The sequence below is a fragment of the Anolis carolinensis genome, chromosome 6, assembly GCF_035594765.1.
Source record: "Anolis carolinensis isolate JA03-04 chromosome 6, rAnoCar3.1.pri, whole genome shotgun sequence".
In the NCBI taxonomy this organism is placed as follows: Eukaryota; Metazoa; Chordata; class Lepidosauria; order Squamata; family Dactyloidae; genus Anolis; species Anolis carolinensis.
The window spans coordinates 42,553,020-42,577,284 of record NC_085846.1 but is presented as its reverse complement, the minus strand read 5'-3'; the positions used below and the strand labels follow the sequence as shown (position 1 = coordinate 42,577,284).

At 42.6% G+C, this 24,265-nt stretch overlaps 1 protein-coding gene and 1 pseudogene across 5 annotated transcripts in view; both read right to left on the bottom strand.

The window, feature by feature from the left end:
• LOC100551879 (CD8 subunit beta) overlaps positions 1-24,265 on the bottom strand; it is a 67,224-nt gene that overhangs the window by 24,037 nt on the left and 18,922 nt on the right. The window contains exons 1-3 of one of the 4 annotated variants that reach the window (XM_008113088.3): positions 9,183-9,319; positions 8,803-9,097; positions 1,741-1,778 (exon numbers count right to left, since the gene is read on the bottom strand). In XM_008113088.3, the coding sequence (XP_008111295.2) occupies positions 1,741-1,778; positions 8,803-9,097; positions 9,183-9,246 (397 nt within the window). In that variant the 5' untranslated portion in view covers positions 9,247-9,319. Of the gene's footprint in view, positions 1-1,740; positions 1,779-8,802; positions 9,098-9,182; positions 9,320-24,265 lie in introns of those variants that run through there. The other 3 variants (XM_008113089.3, XM_062957827.1, XM_008113101.3) reach the window with 3 other exon arrangements.
• On the bottom strand, positions 19,566-21,323 carry LOC134292547 (immunoglobulin kappa variable 3-11-like; annotated as a pseudogene). Its single transcript, XR_009999791.1, has 2 exons — positions 20,926-21,323; positions 19,566-20,840 (listed from the first exon to the last, which is right to left on the bottom strand). The product of XR_009999791.1 is annotated as an immunoglobulin kappa variable 3-11-like (transcript).

Genomic DNA, 24,265 nt, shown 5'->3' with positions numbered 1-24,265 from the left:
TTCTGACCCGCCGGGTTTGGAAAACGATCAAATTTTCCGGAAAAAGTGACCTCTGCCAAATCTGGAAAACTTGCCAAATTTTCATTTTTCTGACCCGCCGGGTTTGGAAAACGATCAAATTTTCCGGAAAAAGTGACCTCTGCCAAATCTGGAAAACTTGCCAAATTTTCATTTTTCTGACCCGCCGGGTTTGGAAAAACGATCAAATTCTCCGGAAAAAGTGACCTCTGCCAAATCTGGAAAACTTGCCAAATTTTCATTTTTCTGACCCGCCGGGTTTGGAAAACGATCAAATTCTCCGGAAAAAGTGACCTCTGCCAAATCTGGAAAACTTGCCAAATTTTCATTTTTCTGACCCGCCGGGTTTGGAAAACGATCAAATTCTCCGGAAAAAGTGACCTCTGCCAAATCTGGAAAACTTGCCAAATTTTCATTTTTCTGACCCGCCGGGTTTGGAAAACGATCAAATTCTCCGGAAAAAGTGACCTCTGCCAAATCTGGAAAACTTGCCAAATTTTCATTTTTCTGACCCGCCGGGTTTGGAAAACGATCAAATTCTCCGGAAAAAGTGACCTCTGCCAAATCTGGAAAACTTGCCAAATTTTCATTTTTCTGACCCGCCGGGTTTGGAAAACGATCAAATCTCCGGAAAAAGTGACCTCTGCCAAATCTGGAAAACTTGCCAAATTTTCATTTTCTGACCCGCCGGGTTTGGAAAACGATCAAATTCTCCGGAAAAAGTGACCTCTGCCAAATCTGGAAAACTTGCCAAATTTTCATTTTTCTGACCCGCCGGGTTTGGAAAACGATCAAATTCTCCGGAAAAAGTGACCTCTGCCGAATCTGGAAAACTTGCCAAATTTTCATTTTTCTGACCCGCCGGGTTTGGAAAACGATCAAATTCTCCGGAAAAAGTGACCTCTGCCGAATCTGGAAACTTGCCAAATTTTCATTTTTCTGACCCGCCGGGTTTGGAAAACGACGAAATTCTCCGAAAAAGTGACCTCTGCCGAATCTGGAAAACTTGCCAAATTTTCATTTTTCTGACCCGCCGGGTTTGGAAAACGACGAAATTCTCCGGAAAAAGTGACCTCTGCCGAATCTGGAAAACTTGCCAAATTTTCATTTTTCTGACCCGCCGGGTTTGGAAAACGACGAAATTTTCCGGAAAAAGTGACCTCTGCCAAATCTGGAAAACTTGCCAAATTTTCATTTTTCTGACCCAATTGTGTAAAACTAGATGAAGGAAATTGACGAGGGGCAGAGAAGAGCTTTAAAAAAGTTCTGTTTTGAAGTGAAGTTCGTATTTGCTGCAGTTTGCTGCATACAACACTTTTGACAGTTTGTTTAAAGAGGAAGACTCTTATTCAAACATAATTTAGTCTACAAAAACAAAATTTTGTTGTTTTATGGATACATTCCTGTTCTCTCTCCAAATCTTGATATTAATCATGTGAGAATTACTTTCCTGAAGACGTTATGATGAATGAGGGAGGGCAATCTTACACAGAAATACTAACGGCATGGTATAATACTATTTCACCTCAACTTTTCCTCATGTACCACAGTGGTTTCCACTACTTTCCCCAAAATTATTTTCAGGATCTATCCAAGTAAACATCACATAGCTTCAGCAAATAAAAATATGATTCATTCTAAATCAGTAGTTGCCATTGCTAATTTTTGAAAAAATAACAACAACCAAATATACCTCAGAAGAACAGGAAAATCCATACTTACGTTTCACTATTAACTTGGTTGGCGCTCCAAAAGTGAACCACAGTACTTTCTCATGACCGATACACCATACAGAAACCTAAGTCCCACCCTTCTGGCATCATTGCTGAAACTGGAGAAATTCACACCTCACTAAATGCCTTAGAGGTCTGTAAAGCTCTAGTAAATAGATACTAGGTTTGGGCTCAAATCCTGTTTCCATCTATTTTTTTTGTGGCTTTGTACTGTTTCATCCATTCGGATTGCACGGAATGGTACAACTTCACGGGAACAAAAGAAACAGTGAAACGAAAGGCAGAGGGGAACAGTAGCTGTTTGGTCGGCTGATTTTCGTCACTTGGCTGTAGGCCCTGCGAGCTGGGCCTATGAGCCATCAAGCACTCAATGTCTCGACTGTAGGCTCACAGGGCCTACAGTCGAGCGCCGACCACTCTATTGTAGGTCCTGCAAGTCAGGCTTATGAGCCATTGAGCACTCGATGGCTCGTAGGCCTGGCTCGCAGTCGAGCACCCAACTGTAGGCCCAACTCGCAGGGCCTGGCGCTTTGCCGCCCAAGGCCTGAAAATGTTTGGGTTGTTTTGGACCTTGGACCTTGGACCTTGGTGGCCGGAAATGGAAATGCAGGAAATGCCATACAAATGTAGGAAATGGTACAACCCCACAGAAAACAAAGAAGCAATGAAATGATTTTTAAAAAAAAACGGTAGCTGTTTGGTCGGCTGATTTTTGTCACATGGCTGTAGGCCTGGCTTGCAGGGCCTTCAGCCAAGCGCCAGGCGCTTGATGCTTATAGGCCCTGCCTGCAGAGCCTACAGTCGAGCATCAGGTGCTCAATGTCTCAGGCCCAGCTCGCAGGGCCTACAGTCAAGCACTAGATTGTAGGCCCTGCTTGCAGGGCCTGGCGTTTTGCTGCCCAAGTCCTGATTTTTTTTTTTTTTTTAGTTTTTTCAGACCTTGGACAGAAAAGCCCATTTGTATAGGTGCCCTTTTCCGTCAGCGGTGGCCGGAAACTGAAATGGGGCCATACGAATGGAACAAACAGAAACAATTTCATACAAATGCACAACCCTAATGGATACCACTAGTATACGCTGTGGTGGTGCAATGAGTTAAACCCTTGTAAACTACTGACCTGAAGGTTGGGTTGCTGATCTGAAGATTGCCAGTTCAAATCTGTGATAGACAGAGTGAGCTTCCATCTATCAGCTCTAGCTTGCAGGGACATGAGAGAAGCCTTCCAGTAACACATCCGACATCCCCTGGGCAATGTCTCTGTAGGCAGCTAATTCTCTCACACCAGAAGATACTTGCACGTCCCTTCTGACACAATTCTTTAAAAACCAGTATAACCATTCACAAGGATAGTTATCCCACAGGCGGACAAACGTCAGCCTGCTGGAAGAAGCAAAGACCACTAGCATTGAAGCGATGCTCCTACAGCGTCAACTTTGCTGGACTGACCACATTGTGGTCAGTCCTAAACGGTTCTGGTCCAATTTACCTGTCCGAACGTATCTTCCCCTATGAGCCCACGAGAACCTTAAGATCATCTGGAGAGGCCCTGCTCTCGGTTCCACCCGCCTCGCAGGCACGGCTGATGGTGACGAGAGACAGGGACCTTTTGGTGGTGGCTCCCCGGCTGTGGAACTCCCTCCCCAGTGACATTCGGCAGGCTCCATCCCTTCTGGGGTTCAGAAAAAAACTGAAGACCTGGCTATGTACGCAGGCATTTGAAGAATAAGCATGTGTTGGCTTCAACGCGGTCTGAATTTTACGGTTCTTGTATAAGGTCTGGTGGATGAATGGCATAAGCACTTTGCATTGTTTTAAACTTTGTATTTTATGACTGTTTAAACTGTTTTAACGTTTTAGTTCATTGTATAACAGTGTAACGACATCAATTGCCACTTGTAAGCTGCCCTGAGTCCCCTCGGGTGAGAAGGGCAGGGTATAAATAATTGAAATAAATAAATAATAAATAAATAAGTTGTCTAAATGCCCGGCCACATCTCCCAAAGCAGGTACTGTACTCCCAACTCAAGAATGGAAAATGCAATGTTGATGGACAGAGGAAGAGATTTAAAGATGGGCTTAAAGCTAACCTTAAAAACTATAACATAGGCACTGAGAACTGGGACGCCTTGGCCCTTGAGCACTCTAACTGGAGGTCAGCTTTGACCAGGAGTGCAGTGGAAATCGAAGAGGCACGAATGGAGGGCAAAAGGGAGAAATGTGCCAAGAGGAAGGTGCATCAGGCCAACCCTGACAAGGACCGCCTTCCATCTGGAATCCAATGCCCTCACTGTCGAAGAACATGTAGGGAATATAGGGAAATGTGTCATGCTTATGGAACATAGGGCTATATTTCCAATGAAAGGCTTCATGTAATTTTGGGATAAAAGGCAGATGGGACCTTGTGAGGTAATTCATCCATTGTTCATTTTGGGAGTATGTTTTTTAAAAAAACAGTTTGAAGACAGCATCCAGCCTGTCCTTCAGCAGGAGTCATATACTATGAAGTTGAATCCCAACTCTCTTTGAATAATGTATGGGAACAGACATTTACGAAGTGTATCCGATAGGCAAAATGACTGCTGCTGCTCAGTCGCATAGTCGTTTCCGACTCTTTGTGACCTCATGGACCAGTACACGCCAGAGCTCCCTGTCGGCCATTGCTGCCCCCAGTTCCTTCAAGTTCATGCCAGTCACTTCAAGTATACTGTCCATCTATCTCGCCCTTGGTCGGCTCTCTTCCTTTTTCCTTCCATTTTCCCCAGCATCATGATCTTTTCCAAGCTTTCCTATCTTCTCATGATGTGGCCAAAATACTTCATCTTTGCCTCTAGTATCCTTCCCTCCAGTGAGCAGCCGGGCATTATTTCCTGGAGGATGGCAAAATGACAGATGTACTAAAACATCTTCCCCTGGTGCTTATGCAGGATGTCACACCTGAACTGCTAGGGTCCACAATCCATTAATGGCAAATGGTACAAATGAGTCAATGGGAACTGATACAGCACATGTATCCATCAAGCATGGGGAGTCAACTCACAGCTGTGAGGATTTTGAGTCCCGGGTGGGACTGCTATTAAGGAAAGAGCCCAAGTAGTGTGAAAAAGTGTTTTTGGGAAATCTCTTTTTGTCATTTCCATCCCTGTACAGGGTACTTAGACTTTTGAGAAAAATTCTGACTGCATTCTAAATTACTGACTAGGTTTTTGAACTGACATATATCACTGTGTAGAGGTCTGCTATAGTCTTGGCCACAGTAATACTCTCCTTCATCTTCAGGACGTACACCGTTGATAGTGAAGGTGAAGTCAGTGCCACTGTAGCTGCCACTAAAGCGATCTGGGGTCCCTGTGAAACGGCTGGTAGCATCATAAATCAGTAGCTTGGGGTTTTGTCCTGGGATAAATTGATATAACTGCATATCATTGCTCAAGGAAGAGGATGCCTTGCACCGAATAGTGACTGTGTCCCCGGGATTTACATGTAGTGAGGCTGGTGTCTGAGTGATCACAATCTGCCCACTGGATTCTGGAACGAAGGACAGAAAGGAAGCATGTTAATTTTCCCAGACATTTGCCTGAGAACTGAGGACAGCACCCCCATTAAAATTTACCTTTGAACAGATTCAAGCTGAGCCAGATCAAATATATTTGGAACATTATGATAATGCTCTTCATCCAACTATTTCTCCTTCCAGAAGATTTCACCAGGCAGCCACAGCCTGATGGAGATAGCAGGGGAAACTTAAGAAGTACCAAATATGGAAATCTGTGCAAACCCAAAAGGGGGGCAGATGAGATTATATTCTATATATGTTGGAACTGTATTCTATCCTCCAACCTCCAGAAACACATGTGTGAGTATCTCCAATTACTGAAGCAGGAGGAACCTGACATAACATTCTCAGTCAAGGAGAACAATTTATCCTCACAGAGCTGATCTGTTACATATTTTCAGTTTGACCGTGTTGTTCATGGTGTGCAGAAGTATTCTGTAGTTGCATTATAATGAATAGATCATTAATTATGTTATGACCCATATTAAATAAATATAACTTGCAAGAAAGGTTTTAGGCAGATAGATATTTCCTGACATTATCCAAAGAACAAGAAATAAGCCCTCATTTTAAAAATATTGAATGGAATTTTCAATGAAAAGTCCCTTCTTCTTTTTTTGATAAAGAAATTGTCTTATCATTGAATTCAAATGAGCAATCAATGCGTAACTTTCTTATTTACTCCCAATGAATGGAGAGCTTGCCAAACTGCTTAAAATTGTATACTTGGTATATTTCATATTTGATTAGCTTTTTTCATTGTTTTCATTAGAGGATCATCTATGGACTTCATCATATCAGGGCTGAAAGCATTGTAATAAGCTTGCATCCATTGACCACAGAGCCCAATATCACCCATCACATGACACATGCTGACTTTCGGTGGTGCTCCATTGATGAACTAGGGCGTAAGCATCCTACAATGCTGTGTTCAGAACACGGGAGGCTTCCTGCGTTCCATCAGGTATAATGGAACCAGCAAGAGGGGAAGCTCTGTGGCAACGCTTCCCCATATGTGATGGGGAAGCGTTGCTGCGGGCAAGGTGGGGTGCTGGGATTACCCCACTGCTCTGCCAATTCACCACAGAGGCTGGCGAATCACTCTGCACCACCTCATCAATGTGATGGGGTCGTAAGACTCATTTGGAGGCATTACCAGAGTGTGATAAACAGAAGTCGCATTTTTATTTGCCACTCTGAATACAAACCAATTTTTCTAGACTCATCACTTTCCGCACTAGCATCCTTTTTGTGCCTTTGAGGGGGAAACCCTGTAGATCTTCACAGCTCTCCCCATTCCCAGTGATTCAAAGGCAGTGTCATAGCCTCTGCTTGCTCATTTACTATGGCTATAGCACTCCACTTGTGAGGGTAGCTGCTGGAATTAGGGCTGGAGAAGCATAGTGCCTTTGAGCTGAAAAGACTGAATTCTTTGGGAGGTTTAGTATCCTCACGTTTTAAAAACGTGGGACAGGTATCTCCTTCACTCCATGTGGCATCCTCCAAATTAGGAATGGGCTAAATATGGACAGAGGGGCAAAGCAGAGATATTTTCCCTTTACTTAAGAGATACTCCAGAGATTTCCTACATATTCCAGAGGCTGTCCCAAAGGCAATGAATCTCCACAGACCTAAGAAAAGGAAGACTATGTAAGCAAGAGCAGCAGAAGACTCAAAAGTCCCCTTTATTCAAAACTTGCTTCTTTTCTTTATTTAGACTTTTTTCACATCAAAGGATGAGAAAATACATTAGTGTATTAGTTCAAAGCCCTTTAACCCTTCTCTTACAGAATGGAGTCAACATAGCTCTCTGGTTTTCCAAGGAGTTGGCAGTGAGTTAACATGTAATATGAAGTGAAGTGTGACCTTTACTAAAGACTCAGAGATGGGAGCGAGATATAAAAATAAAGTTGTTGTTGTTGTTGTTGTTGTTGTTGTTGTTATCATTTTATTGTATGACATAGCAAACAAGATAGACATGCTGGATTTCATATCACAAAATCACAAGTCGAACACTTCCCAAGCGTTTAGGACTGTGAGATGTATTTTCGGATGATGCATGCAGATCCCAGTAGGGTGGCCTTTTGCAGTTGACAGATTGTAATTTTGTCAATGTCTATTGTTTCCAAATGCCGGTTGAGATCTTTTGGCACGGCACCCAGTGTGCCCATCACCACCAGGAACACCTGCACTGGTTTCTGCCAGAGTCTTTGCAGTTCAATCTTGAGGTCCTGATAACGGCTGAGTTTTTCCTGTTGTTTTTTGTCAATGGGACTATCACCTGGGATGGCGACATCAATGATCCAAAACCTTTTCTTTTCCACAACTGTGATGTCTGGTGTGTTGTGTTCCAGAACTTTGTCAGTATGGATTGTGAAGTCTGACAGTATCTTTGCGTGCTCATTTTCCAGTACTTTTGCAGGTTTGTATTATTATTATTATTCACACCCTTAAATGGGTTCTAGATTCTTAGGCACTGTTGGATGATAACTCTTCTTACTATGTGGCTAAATGTAAAATTTCAAACAAGTACTGTCGACTATTAAATATATATATACATAAAAAACTTTCTGAGTTATGTTTGGAAATAGTGCTTGTTCCGAATTGGTGACTTTTTCTATGTCATTGTTCTTGGCTGCTCAGCTGTTTCCACTACAGTTGTAGCACTTCACCTTTTGAAATAGATACTTTCCCCTACTATTGGGACAGAGAAGCGTAGTGCCTTTGAGGGGGAAACCCTGTAGATCTTCACAGCTCTCCCCACTCCCGATAATTCAAAGGCAGTGTCATAGCCTCTGCTTGCTCATTTACTATGGCTATAGCACTCCAATTGTGAGGGTAGCTGCTGGAATTAGGGCTGGAGAAGCATAGTGCCTTTGAGCTGAAAAGATTGAATTCTTTGGGAGGTTTACTATCCTCACGTTTTAAAAATGTGGGACAGATTCCCAAATTTAAAAATATGAGAAGGAAAGCTCAAATTCACTGCTCTGCTTACATGAAGGCCTCCAGCTCCCACTTTTTCCTACCATAGCGGTGCCCAGTCTCTCTGATTTGAGAAGGAAATCATTACCCCAGTTTGTTCTAAGGCTGCCGTCATGCAGAATCAAATCCTTCAAATCAAGAGTTAAAGTTCTAAATTATTCTAAATGACAAATAATACCACAGAAATCGGGCAGTGAGCAATCTTGGTTGGGTGGGGGTCCAGGCCTACTTCTGTGTGTTCCTGTGTAGTGAATAGCCAGGAGAAGACATGGATTATTTGAAGTCAAAGCCACACTTTGGATGAGGATAATATAGTAAATATGGATGGTGTCTACAACCAGCAATTCACTATCTAAATTTTCATGGATTCCTGCTTTTTCCATACTTTTCCATCACATGTACTGAAGAGAGGAAAATGCAATGCTTATTATATGTGATCATGGAGAAATGCAGAGCCATTCTTATAGCATTAGACTTTCAGAGGGTTTTTGTACTGAGCTGTATCACTGTGTAGAGGTGTGCTATAGCCTTGGCCACAGTAATACTCCGCTGCATCTTCAGGACGTACACCGCTGATAGTGAAGGTGAAGTCAGTCCCACTGTAGCTGCCACTAAAGTGATCTGGGGTCCCTGTAAAACGGCTGGTAGCATCATGAATAAGGAGCTTAGGCTTTTGTCCCAGGATAAATTGATATAAAGCCATATCATTACTCATGGAAGAGGATGCCTTGCATTGAATGGTGACTCTGTCCCCAGGATTTACGTGTAGAGAGGCTGGTGTTTGAGTGATGACAATTTGTCCACTGGATTCTGGAAGGAAGGAGAGAAAGGAAGCATGTTAATTTCCCTGTAACATTTGCCTGAGAATTACGACAGCACTTCCATCAACACTTACTTTCAAAGAGACTCAAGGTAAGCCAGACCAAATATATTTGTAACATTGTGATGATGATTTTCATCCAGCTGTACACTCAGCTATTTTTCTTTCTCCCAAAAATCTAACCAGGCTATCACAGTCTGGTGACGATCTCAGTGGGAACTTATGAAGTGCCAAGTATGGAAATCTATGCAAACCTGAAAAGGACGCAGTTACATTTTCTTCTCTGCCTGCAGGAATTGTTCTAGAAACACCTGGGCGGGTATCTCAAGTTGCTGGAGCAGGAGGAGGAACCTGATGTTACATTCTCAGTCAAGGAGAACAATGAATAATCACAGAAATCAATATGTCTTTAGCTAAATGATCTAAATGCTCAAGAAAAAAAGTGTGCTCAGGCACAGAAAATGTTACATTTCCCGTATGGTTTGAAATGTAGCTGAAAACAAAGTGTGATTTTGGGCCACATCAACAATAACAACAACAATAATAACAAGAACAACAACTTTATTTATGTCCCACCACCATCTCCCAGAGGGACTCAGGACGGCTCACAAAACATTCAAGGTGTGATACAAAATAGAAGTACAGTCTCTAAACTAAGGGACATATCAGTATCACTCTATTCTGGTTCGGTGAGATCTCATCTGGAAAACTGTGTCCAATTCTGGGCACCACAATTCAAACTGGAACCTGTTCAGAGAAAGGCAACCAAAACAGTGAATGGGGTGGAAGGCAAGCCCTATTAGGAATGTCTTAGCAAGTTAGGTATGTTTAGCTTGAATTGAAGAAGGCTAATAGGGGACACAACTGCCGTGATAACCAATTGAAGGGATATCACATTGAGGAGTAAGCAAGCTTGTTTCTGATGCTCTAGAGACTAGGATACTGAACAGTGGGTGCAAATGACAGGAAAAGATATTGCATTAGGAAGACTTTCACTGTTTTACAGCTTAACCCCCCCCCCCTACCTTGGACAGTAGGAGAGTCTCCCTCGCTGGAGGTTTTTAAACAGAGGTTAACTGGCTATCTGTTGCCATTGCTTTGGTTGTGTGTTCTTGTATGGCAGTGGGTTGGACTGAATTGCCTTTGTGATTCTATGTATTAAGCTTTTTTTAGCCATGTTTGAAAATAGCGCTTAATCCTTATTGTTCCGTAGACTTTGGTTGGTTAGCTGCTGGCCTTAAAGCTGTAGCAACCCACTTTGTGGGATAGCCAGTCCACTATCCTCTAAGTTTGGGCTGGAAAAACATGTTGAAAAACATGTTGACCTTAGGGTTGCCTGCCATAGATGTGGGCGAAACGTCAGGAGAGAATACTTCTGGAACATGGCCATACAGCCCGGAAAACATATAACAACCCTGTGATCCCGGCCGTGAAAGCCTTCAACAACAACATGTTGGCCTTAACTTCTCTTCCACTCTCCCCACACTTGCCGATCCATCCTACAGTTACTTTCTTCCCCAAGGGAGGGGGGCGTAGCACTATAAAAGGCACTTAATAATTTGTAAGATTAAAAATTCTCATCATTTTAAACAATAGCAGGTGTGTAGAAGTGGTGGTGGACATGGATAATTTTCTTTATTGTGGTCAGAACAATGTTGTTTTCAAAATATGCAAAGCCCTCTTTTCATCTGTTAAATGTTGAAAGTCATGGCCAATGTCCAGCACAGCTCAAGTGAGATTTTTGTGTTCCCTGAGTTGCGAGAAACATGAGTTCAGGTTTTAGACTTTATTCCACTGCAGCAAAGCTGGGAAGTGCCTGGTGCCTTTCTGGTCTACCTGCCTTTTGTTTAACAAGTGGGCAACGTGAAAACAAAGTACGCATTTCTTTCTAACACTGTGCAGAATATATTGTTCACCTTGTTGACATCGACAATATCCACCATCAGCAGTTTCGGGGCTATTGGTGGTCAGAGTGAATCATTTTCCCTACTCCAGTTTGGTGGTTGTTTATCTTTTTAAGGATGTGTTTATGGGAATTGTCTCATATCAGTACATATCATCGTCCAAGGAGGCATCTAGACTCATCAGAATGTATCAGACTCTGTTTTAAAACGGGATTAAAATATTTGAAATCACGGCCATTCTTTGGGAGAGGGCTTCTTTGATTTAAATCGAGTAGACCTGTCACCTCAATTAAACTGTTCAGCTATTCTCTTTCAAAATCTTATTTTTCTGGCTCTTCTATACAATTTTGCCCTTCAGATGTATTGATAAAGGAGAAATACAGCATCATAGCATTAGACTTGCAGATGGTTTTTGTACTGAGATGTATCACTGTGTAGAGGTGTGCTATAGCCTTGGCCACAGTAATACTCCGCTGCATCTTCAGGACGTACACCGCTGATAGTGAAGGTGAAGTCAGTCCCACTGTAGCTGCCACTAAAGCGATCTGGGGTTCCTTCAAAACGGCTGGTAGCTCTATAAATCAGTAGCTTAGGCTTTTGTCCTGGGATAAATTGATATAAATGCATATAATTGCTGATGGAAGAGGAAGCTTTGCACTGAATGGTGACTCTGTCCCCAGGATTTACATGTAGAGAGGCTGGTGTTTGAGTGATGACAATTTGTCCACTGGATTCTGGAAGGAAGGAGAGAAAGGAAGCATGTTAATCTCTCCATAACATTTACCTGAGAATTAAGACAGCACCTTCATTAACACTTACTTTCAAAGAGACTCAAAGTTAGCCAGACCAAATATATTTGTAACATTGTGATGATGTTTTTCATCCAGCTGTTCACCCAGATATTTTTCTTTCTCCCAAAAATCAAACTTGCAATCACAGTCTACAGTGGGAATTTATTAAATGCCAAGTATGGAAATCTATGCAAATCAAAAACGGATGCAGTTACATTTCTTCTCCGCCTGCAGGAACATTTCTGTCTTCAAGGAGCTAGAAGCACTTGGGTGGGTGTCTCAAGTTGCTGAAGCATGAGGAAACCTGATGTTACCTTATCAGTCAAGGAGAACAATTATTCATCATGTGTTTCTGGCAGATCATGGTGTCTGGCAAGTCTCTGCAGTTGTGTTGTCATTTACAGATTCACTGGCACCCAGAACAACTATTGGGGTGGAGTGGTCCTCCCCAGGAGGCTAATGGATCCAGGTGGGTTCCTCTTGGCTGTTGGGAGTTTCCTGTCATCTCAGTGGGAAATTTTGTTGATGTTCTAGCTGGCCTGTGAAATGGGAAAATGGAGTTGGACACAGTCACTCCTCTAACAGAGTGGAGTCAAATCATCCACTTTGTTTTCCAGAGAGTTGGTGGTAATAAAATAAGTGATAGAGAGAGAGGAGCAACATTGACTGAAACCCCAGAGACAGTTGTGTGAGAGCTCCCTTCAATATGTTACTAAATTCAGTGTTTGAAATCAGCATTGCAGACAATTTTAAAAAGGAGACACTTTGCCATTCTAGTCATCTACTCCTTCCGAGAAACAACCTACATTATAGCCCGAACATCCTTCAGGAAAAGAGACAGATAAGTGTGACTGCTGGGAAAAAAGTGTTTCAGGCAGTTCATCTGATACCACATTATGCCAAAAGAGGAAAAGTCAGAAAGGGACCATAAGACCTGAATAGCTAGAGGCATGGTGAAGAAAAAAAAAATGCTTGCACACAGAAAATGTTGCATTCTCCTGATGAATTTGAATTTAGCACAACACAAGGTGGTATGCTAGCTAAAAATGCCAATGCAATTCTAGGATGCAATTTAAGGATGTGGCCAAACTGAGAAGGGTGATCGAAATATTCAATGGTCTGGAAGCTAAGCCTTATGATGATGGCTTAGGTAGATGGGCATGTTTAGCTTGGAGAAGAGAAAGTAAAGAGGGGACATAAATATTTGAAAGGGTTTCACATTGAGGAGAGGGCTTGTTTTCTGTTTCTCTGGAGACTAGAACACAGAGCAATGGATTCAAACTGCAGGAAAAAACATTCCAAGTAAACATTAGATGAATTCCATGACAATAAGAGCTGTTTAACAAGAAAATACACTACCTCAGAGCATGGTGAAGTATCTTTCTATGGAGGTTTATAAACAAGGCTAGATGGCTATTTGTTGGCATTGCTTTGATTTTGTGTTCCTGCATGAAAGGAGGTAGTGATGTCCGAAGCGCCAGCATTCAAATTGATATGAACCCGCAGCGGAGAGTTCCGCAGATCCATCACCAAAGGAACAGAGCGGGACCGCAGCGGACTATTATTAAAAGATCTTTTTTTCTTCACTTTCCCCTTCCCTGAACTATGTAACAAATCCCCCCAATAAAAGTAGCATACATTTTATAACAGTAGCACTCTCTATCTGGTTATTTTGTGTCTTTCCTTGACTCCTTTTTCTTAACATGCAATCCTCCCCCTCCCTCTCACTAACCCGTCCGTCCTTTAAACTCTGGCTGAGGCTCCTCCGCCATAGGTTAATACGGCGGACAATACAAATTGGCTCATATCTTTATCAAAATTACCCCTAGCACGCTCTTCTTTTAGTTCTAACCCTTCCTAAGGTTCCTGACCCAAAGACCACCAGCGGAACCAAAATCGGTCCAGTTTAAAGCTTCGGAACAGCTGACTGTCAGACTGAGCCGACTGCTCTTTCCAAGCCTTATCCCGGACTTTTCTCTCCCCACGACCCGCGGGATGGTTTTAAGAGATCACCGGCCCATTCTGTGAGCTGTGGATGATGGATCGCTCTCCCTGCCGGGAAGACATAGTTCTCCAAGGACCCTCACCCTCTCTACAGCTGCTAGGAGGGTGCCTGGACGGGCACCCTCCGTGTTTCATTCACACCTTCATAATTTTATGAATGAGAAGAACACTCTTCCCAAACCTACCCCTGAACTTATGAAATCCTATACTTCCAAAGACTGCAACTCACATGTACCTCTTCCCCATGCTATTTCTATGAATTCCTTCCACCACAGATGAACTCTTTTCCCAATGTATCCGTGAATTTTCATATTCTATGAACCTGGACACCCTCATGAATCACTGTTATATGAATTTCTAATCGTTGGGCTAACTTCATGAATTGTAAAATCATGCTGCTAAAACTCCACTTTTATGAATTTCCATGCTGGGTTCTCCAGATGTTATGAACTTCGTTCTTATCAAATATTTTCAATTGTTTATATCATTCATGATTCCCCTTTATGCAATGTAACTCACTTTTATGGATTCTCCCTTATTTCCATGAAATCTATCTATCTGCCTATATGTATTTGTACTCTTTGGGATCCCCAGAAAATATGTATTTTTCCCAGCATGGTTTATATTCCAACTTTATTTTATTTTTCATTTTATTTCATATAATTGTCAAGTCATGAAATCAAATAGGAAATATTTTGAACTCAACCTGAACCCCAGAACTTATCCCATTTCCTATGACCCAGGCTTCCTTTCCCAAAAAAACAAAAGGATAATCTGCCACCGCTAAACCCAATCAAATTCAAATTGCATGGACAACATAGGGCTTGAGTCGCCGAATTCGGAGTTTGCTGACCTAAAGGTGATTCGCCCCAAGGCAAACATTGTCATATCTCACCCAAAGGAAAAACCAGGACACCTCAGGAAGGCGCCCTGCAGAGCCTGTCAATATGGCTCATCACCACCCATCTTTGCTTCCATCTCTGACACCCCAAGGCATATCTAAAATCTGTATACGTGACAGAAACAACACCCTTGATTGCTGCCATTAATAAATTAAGCACCCTTTAGAAATCGGTCTAGCAGGACTTAATCCGCTAGTTCCTGCCCTGTCACCTCATTGTTTCAATAACTCTCGCCTTCTCTTTCCTGATTGGCCCGAGTAGAGACAAAAGGCAGCTTCCTATTGGGCCAACGGAGCAAGGCGGGAAACGAAAGCCCGCCTCGTTCAACCTTCTAGCCTATCAACGATCAGATGGGCGGGGGAGCAGGGCGGGAAATTCAAAGGGCTGTCAGACTGAAATTTTGTATAAATATGGCTTTATTTTGATTGTATGGTACCCTAGTAGACCGAATGATCGCTACTAGAGTCCTCTTCAGCTGAATTGCTCAATAAAGACTCCTTGGCGGATTTTCCTTCAACTTTGGCGGACCTTCTTCATTTCGGCTTCAGGTTGTATTGCGGCTCGTAATTCTCCTTTTGGCTTTGCCAAGGTCCGTTCTCTCAGGACCGGATCGGGTCTCTCCTTAAGGGCCCGATCCCCTAAAACGCGGTCAACAACAGTAGGACTGGATTGCCCTTGTGGTCTCTTCTGAGTACCCTATGAATCTATGTACAAAGAAATCAAAGCCATGTTTGGAAATTGGGCTTAATCTTTATTGGTGACTTTCTTTGTCATATAGGCTTTAGTTGTTCAGGTCTTGCCCTTTGGAGGCAGCTGGTATCCCTTCAGTGAGCTGGGAAAACATGATGGCTTTGTGAAGAAAACTCTGTTCACCTTAAATGCTCTTCCGCTCTCCCCATTCTTTCCGATCCAACTTACAGCTGGCTATTTCTTTTCTAGAGGAGAGTGCACTGCACTATAAAAAGATCCACATTTTCTGCAACCTTAAGCAGCCTCGTTTTTTGTACATCAAACAGTTTGGTGGGTGGAAGTGGGAGTGGTACACAAACATGCATAATTTTAGACAGTGACTGTTGGGTCAGTGCTGTTGTCAAAATCAATTTCTTCTTTTCATCTGTTAAATGTTGAAAGTCCTGGCCATAGTCCAGAACAGTTCACATAATTATGTTTTTTCTGAGTGTCTAGAACCTTGAATTCGGGTTTTGTGCTTCATTCTTCTTCAGCAGAGCTGGGAGGTGCCTGCTGCCTTTCTTGTCCACCTCCCTTTAGTTAAACAAGTGTGCAACATGAAGATAAGTATGGATTTCTTTCTAACACTGTGCAGAAGATATTGGTTATTAAGCTGTCATTGACAGTGTCCATCACCATCAGTTGGTGGCCAGTGTGACATCTTTTCACAATTCCAGTTTATTGATTGCTTACCTTATTGAAGAGGTGTTTAAGGGACTGATACTCACTTATGTAAAAAGGCATTAGCACTGATTGAAATGTCCCAGAGTCTGTTCTTGTTCTTTCCAGTCTTATACTGGGTTAAAATAAATTGATTTTGGCAGCTGGTATAAAAGGTCTCTTACTGTACTAGGGGCTGAAAGGAAACATTATGAGTTAAACAAAATGTGTATAGATTTCCAAAATATAATAAGAAACAAGAGGTACAAAATCTAGAATTGTCTGGTCTTTGTAATTTGTGTGGATGAACTCTATGTAGTCTTTCTCTAGAATTTAACTGTAACCCTTGATATGAAACATAGGAATAGTAACTCACTGGAATATTCCTACTTGACGTAAAATGCATGTATGATTGAGCTACTGAACATGCTCAAAAACAGATTCAGCACTTGGATAGATCCTTTAAAGCAGGGGTCCCCAAACTAAGGCCCGGGGGCCGGATGCGGCCCTCCGAGGTCATTTACCTGGCCCCCGCCAGGTAAATGTAATACAATATAACACTAATAATAATACAATATAATAATATTGATTATATATTCTATATTACATATAATATTACTAATAATATTACAGTATAGTGGTATAGTTCAATATAGTAATATATAATGCTAATATTGTGCTATGCTAATAATATAATATATTGTATGTACATATAATTTGTAAGCCACTCTGAGTCCCCTTTGGGGTGAGAAGGGTGGGATACAAATGTAGTAAATAAATGCAGTAAATAAATAATAAATAAATTTTAGACTTAGGCTCACCCAAAGTCTAAAATGACTTGAAGGCACATAACAACAACAACAACAACAACAACAACAACAACCCTAATTAACTTGACTATCTTATTGGCCAGAAGCAGGACCACACTTCCCATTGAAATCCTGATAAATGTATGTTGGTTAAAATTGTTTTTATTTTTAAATATTGTATTGTTCTTTCATTGTTGTTGTTGTTGTTGTTGTTGTTGTTGTTGTTGTTTTTGCACTACAAATAAGACATATGCAGTGTGCATCGGAATTTGTATTTTTTTTCAAATGATAATCCGGCCCCTCAACAGTCAGAAGGATTGTAGACTGGCCCTCGGCTTAAAAAGTTTGAGGACCCCTGCTTTAAAGTCTGAAGTGAAGGCCAAATTGGCAGTTCTGCCACCAAGGAAGCCTCCTGCTGTGCCCTGACTGTCTGACTTTGGAAGGAAAGCATTGCAGCAATTTCTTCTGAGGCTGAAGTCATGAAGCAACACAATTAACCTCAATGAATCACATTGGAAGCTCATGGCCAATAGGAACAGCACAGAAATCATGAGATGGGGAATGGTGGGTAAGAGGAGAATAAGCCTGCACTAGGTCTGCATTCAGTATATTCCAGTGCACTGAATAACCAGGAGAGAGACAACTGCTAGTGTATGATTTGAAGTCACAAGCCCTCTTTTTGAGCGAGACTATTTAGTTTAAATGGAGGGTAGCCTTCTTCCTGCATTAAACCATTCAGAAGGTTTTTGTGCTGAAATGTATCACTGTGTAAAGGTCTCCTGTTGCCTTGCCCACAGTAGTACTCTCCTTCATCTTCAGGACGTACACCGGCAGGGCCGGCCCCACTATGGAGGCCACTGAGGCCGCCACCTCGGGCACAGGTCCGGGGGGGCGCCGTCAGGCTGGGCGGGAGGCGGGGCACTGCCCTGACAGTGCCCCGCCTCCCGCCCAGTGCGCCCTGGCCTGGCTGGCCTTGCCCGTCCGGCTGCCGGCTGGGTAAGGCCAGCCAGGCCACAAGGCTTGCCCGGCCAGCTGCCACAAGGCCAGGGTGCACTGGGCGCGAGGCGGGGCACCGTCAGGGCGGTGCCCCGCCCTCCCGCCCAGCGTGCCCTGGCCCTGCCTCCCACGCTGCGTGGGAGGCGGGGCCAGGGCGAATAGCGCGGAAGGCGGGGCCAGAGTTGGCCCCGCCTCCAGCGCTATTTGCCCTCGCCCGTCTGGCCTTTTCTAGCTGGCCAGACTGCAGCGGAGGTCCCTCCAGGCCGCAATCGCGGCCTGGAGGGACCTCCGCTGCAGTCTGGCCAGCTAGAAAAGGCCAGACGGGCGAGCGGGAGTAGAGTGGGAGGCGGGGCCAACTCTGGCCCCGCCCCCCCGCCCAGCGTGCCCCGGCCCCGCCTCCCACGCAGCGTGGGACGCGGGGCAAGGGCAAGCTGGGCGGAGGGGGGGCAACTCTGGCCCCGCCTCCCACACTATTCGCCCTGGCCCCGCCTCCCACGCAGCGTGGGAGGCGGGGCCAGGGCGCGGGAGGCGGGGCCGGTGGCGGGGGTGCTTTTCAGCACCCCCGCTTAACATTGAAAATTTTCTCCGGCCGGCCCTGTACACCGCTGATAGTGATGGGGAAGTCAGTGCCACTGTAGGTGCCACTGAAGCAATCTGGGGTTCCTTCAAAACGGGTCTTAGTATTATGAATAAGAAGCTTAGGCTTTTGTCCTGGGATGAATTTATATAAATGCATATGAAAACTCATGGAAGCGGATGCTCTGCACCGAATTGTGACTCTGTCCCCAGGATTTACATGTAGAGAGGCTGGTGTCTGAGTGATGACAATTTGTCCACTAGATTCTGGAAGGAAGGAAAGATATTAAGAACATGGTCAATTCATAACATGCTCTTGCAAAATAAGAGGGAAGAAAGAACTACCAAATCTTACCCTGAAACAAAGTGAAGAGAACCCAAACCAGGTATGTCTGTAGCATTATGAAGGTCATCATAATATTTCTATCGGTTCCCAGAAAATGTTACCAAGGGATCCAAGCTGCAGAATGACAAACATCACAGTGGGGTCTTATTATGTGTCAAGCATGGAAAACTATGCAAATCTGCAAGTCATGTAAGGCTAGAGGATATTCTTGTCTCTGCTTTTAGGAAATGCCAGCCAACCCCCAGAAACACCTGACTGTGCTTTGCAAGTTGCTGAGGCAAGGGAAGAATATGACATATCAATCCCAGTCAAGGAGAAAAATTCTTATTTGAAGGTTCAAGCTAGGTTGTTATGTTCTTGACATTTATGTGATAGAAAATGTTATATGGAAATACACAAAGTTCTGATTTTCCACATGATGAATCTGCTTTTTGCATGTTTTATGGGGATCGAAGTTTTCTGCAATAACGAGTGTGATGTAGCAGTTTGGGCATTGGACTAAAATTCTGGAGATCAAAATTCAATTCCTTTCTTAACTATAGAAATCCACAAGTTGACACTGAGCTAATCACGTTCTCTCAGGTCAGAAGAAAACAAAGGCAAAATCACTTCTGAACAAATATTGCCAAGAAAAACCTGTGATAAGCAACCTTAGAGTTGGTATATGTTGGAAATTATTTCAATGCACACAACCCCACCACCACCACCACCACCACCAATAATTCTGAGGTATATCTCTGCTTGACATAATATACTGCCATTAATTGCTCTCTAGGTATTTACAAGTTTTCTTTGCAATCCTAAATGGTTTGAACACAGATTATTTGGCCAACTGGTGGTTGAGGAAGTCTTTGGAACAGCATTCACATGTGCCATATTGTTCTCATTTGTTGAAGCTGCTCCAGACCCCTCTGCATTTTATTATGTGCTTTATCCCTCTTTTATTTTCCCCGCTCTTGATTATCCAAACGCTGTGTCACAGCCTTTGCTTGCTCATATACTATAGCACTCCACTTCTGAGAGTAACTGCTATCCCCCAAGTAAGTTCTGGAGAAGCATAGTGCCTTTAAGGTGAAAACACTGAATTCTCTGTTAGGTTTAGTATTCGCACATTTGAAAAATGTGAGACAGATTCTTTAAAGTCTGAAGGAAAGTTCAATTTCACTGCTCTGCTTACCTGGAGACTTCCAGCTTCCCCTTTTTCCTACCCTAGCTGTGCCCTGTCTGATTTTAGAAGGAAATCATTATGCCAGTATATTCTAAGGCTGCAGTTATGGACAATCAAATCCCTCAAATCAAGAGTTAAAGTGATCTCAAAGACCACAGCACTGGGACTACATGGACAGTGGGAACACCTCAGAAATCGGGCAGTGAACAATCTTGAGTGGGTGGGGGTCTGAGCCTGCTTTCTGTGTGTTCCAATGCAATGAATACCGAGGAGATAGACAAATTACCAGATGATTACTTGAAACCACACCCACCATTTGGGCTGGTAGGTATTAGTTAAAATGGATTGTGTCTGCAACAAAGACTGTTTCAGCATACTCTCTCCAAACCTTCATGGATTTCTTGTTTTTCTGCTTTGTCTTGTCCATCACATATAGTCAAGACAGAGAAATACAGTGCCCATTACATGTCGACATCAAGGAGAGATACAGTGCCCTTCTTATTGCATTAGGCCATTGATATGGTTTTTGTACTGAGCTGTATCACTGTGTAGAGGTGTGGTATAGTCTTGGCCACAGTAATACTCCGCTGCATCTTCAGGACGTACACCGCTGATAGTGAAGGTGAAGTCAGTGCCACTGTAGCTGCCACTAAAGCGATCTGGGGTCCCTTCAAAACGGGTGTCACCATCATGAATAAGGAGCTTAGGCTTTTGTCCCAGGATAAATTGAATTAAGGCCATGTCATCACTCATGGAAGAGGATGCTTTGCACTGAATGGTGACTCTGTCCCCAGGATTTACATGTAGAGAGGCTGGTGTTTGAGTGATGACAATTTGTCCACTGGATTCTGGAAGGAAGGAGAGTAAGAAAGCATGTTAATTTCTTCATAACATTTACCTGAGAATTAAGAAAGCACTTCCACTGACACTTACTTTCAAAGAGACTCAAGGTTAGCCAGACCAAATACATTTGTAACATTGTGATGATATTTTTCATCCAGCTGTTCACCCAGATATTTTTCTTTCTCCCAAAATTAAACTAGGCAATTGCAGCCTGATGAAGATTACAGTGGGAACGTATTAAGTGCCAAGTATGGAAATCTATGCAAACCCAAAAAGGATGCACTTACGTGTTCTTCTCTGCCTGCAGGGACTTTTTTGTCTTCAAGGAGCTAGAAGCATTTGGGCAGGTGTCTCAAGTTGTTGAAGCGTGAGGAGGAACCTGATTCTCAGTCAAGGCGAACAATGAATAATCAATATGCCCACAGCTAAATGAGCTAGAGGCATGTTGAAGAAGAAAGTATGCTCAGACACAAAAAATGTTACATTCTCCTAATTGTTTGAAATGTATCTGAAAGCAAAGTATGGTTTAGGCCACATCAGTAGAAGTACAGTATCTAGACCAGGGGTCCCCAAACTAAGGCCCGGGGGCCGGATGCGGCCCTCCGAGGTCATTTACCTGGCCCCCGCCCTCAGTTTTATAATATAATATATTGTATATACATATAATACTGATAATAATATTATAATGCAATACAATATAACACTAATAATAATACCATATAATAATATTAATTATATAATCTATATTACATATAATATTACTAATAATATTACAGTATAGTGGTATAGTTCAATATAGTAATATATAATGCTAATATTGTGCTATGCTAATAATATAATATATTGTATGTACATATAATTTGTAAGCCACTCTGAGTCCCCTTTGGGGTGAGAAGGGTGTGATACAAATGTAGTAAATAAATGCAGTAAATAAATAAATAATAAATAAATAAATTTTAGACTTAGGCTCACCCAAAGTCTGAAATGACTTGAAGGCACACAACAACAACAACAACAACAACAACAACAACAACCCTAATTAACTTGACTATCTCATTGGCCAGAAGCAGGGCCACACTTCCCATTGAAATCCTGATAAATGTATGTTGGTTAAAATTGTTTTTATTTTTAAATAATGTATTGTTCTTTCATTGTTGTTTTGTTGTTGTTGTTGTTTTTGCACTACAAATAAGACCTGTGCAGTGTGCATCGGAATTTGTTTTTTTTGTTTTTTTGTTTTTTCAAATGATAATCCGGCCCCTCAACAGTCTGAAGGATTGTGGACCGGCCCTCGGCTTAAAAAGTTTGAGGACCCCTGATCTAGACTAAGGGATATAATAGTAAAGGTAAAGGTTTCCCCTGATGTTAAGTCCAGTTGTGTCCAACTCTGGGGATTGGTGCTCATTTCCATTTCTAAGAGAAGGATACAGTCCTGGTTCTTTGCCTTCTTCTCTCAGCAGCAAATAGGCCTCAAAAATAGCAAGGCCTTTCTGAGTACATAGTTCTTTTCTCCAGCAGTACTCAGTCAGCACTGAAAAAAACTTGTTCAAACTGGTTCTCCAGCAGCAGAACAGAACCAGTATCAAATCAATTCCCAAATCGTTGCAGGCTCAGCCAATTGGCTTCATGCACATCATTTTCCAGTTAACACACATATAGCAGTGTCTTTGCAAACCATAACACTTTAGACTGTGGTAGAGTCCCTTGTTGGAGTTTTTTAAACAGAGTTTGGCTGGCCATTTGTTGGCATTGCTTTGATTGTGTGTTCCTGTATGGCAGCTGGTTGGACTGAATGGTCCTTGTTATTATGCGTACAAAGCATACTGAGCCATGTTGGAAAATATCACTAAATCCTTATCGATGACTTCCTGTGCTATAGATTTTGGCTGCTTAGCTGCTGGCCTTATAGCTGTAGCACACCACTTTTCGGAGTAGCCGATATCCTTTAAGTTTGGACTGGAAAATCAAGGTGACTTTGAGAGGAAAACATTATTGGCCTTCTCTTCCACTCTCCGCACACTTGCCGATCTGCCCTGCAGTTGCTTTCTCCCCCAGGGGAGGATGCACTGCACTATAAAAAGGGACTTAATTATTTGCAAGATTAAGAATTCTCATCATTTGAAATAACAGCAAGTGCTTAGCAGTGGGGGTACACATGGATAATTTCCTTGACTGTGGTCAGAACAGTGTTGTTTTCAAAATATGCAAATCCCCCCTTTCATCTGTTAAATCAGTGGTTCTCAACATTCCTAATGCCGTGACTCCTTAATACAGTCCTTCATGTTATGGGGACCCCCAACCATAAAATTATTTTCGTTGCTACTCCATAAGTGTAATTTTGCTGTTATGAATCGTAATGTAAATATCTGATATGCAGGATGTATTTTCATTCACTGGACCAAATTTGGCACAAATACCCGATATGCCCAAATTTGAATACTGGTGGGGTTGGGGGGAGGGAACTGATTTTGTCATTTGGGAGTTGTAGTTGCTGGGATTTATAGTTCACCTACAACCAAAGAGTATTTTGAGCTCCACCAACAATGAAATTGAACCAATCTCCCATGACCAACAGAAAATACTGGAAGGTTTGATGAGCATTAACCTTGAGTTTTGGAGTTGTGGTTCACCTACATGCAGAGAGCACTGTGGATTCCAAACAATGATGGATCTGGACCAAACTTGGCACAAATACTCAATATGCCCAAATCTGAACACTGGTGGTTTGGGGGAAATAGACTTTGACATTTAGGAGTTGTCGTTCCTGGAATGTATAGTTCACCTATAATCAAAGAGCCTCTTGAACCCCACCAATGATAGAATTGGGCCAAACCTCCCAAACAGAACTCCCATGACCAATGGAAAATACTGGAGGGATTTTGGTTCCTGAGACCATCAGAAATACATGATCCCTCTGAAACCCCTCTCACGACCCCCCCCCCCAGGTTCCGACCCCCAGATTGAGAAATGTTGTGTTAAATGTTGAAAGTCATGGCTAGGGTCCAGCACAGCTCATGTAAGGTTTTTGTATTTCCTGAGCTGCCAATAACTAGAGTTTAGGTTTTATACTTTATTCCACTGTAGCAGAGCTGGGAAGTGCCTGCTGCCTTTCTGATCTACCTGCCTTTTGTTTAACAAGTGGGCAGCCTGAAGACAAAGTACGCATTTCTTTCTAACACTATGCAGAAGATATTGTTCACCTTGTTTACAGTGACAATATCCATCATCATCATTTCAGGGCCGTTGATGGTCAAAGTAAATTACTTTCCCTACTCCAGTTTGGTGGTTGTTTATCTTTTTAAGGATGTGTTTATGGGAATGGTTTCATCATCTAAGGAGGCATCTAGACTCATTAACATGCACAAAACTGTTTTTATACTGGATTAAAATATTTGAAGTCACAACCATTCTTTGAGAGGGGGCTTCTTTC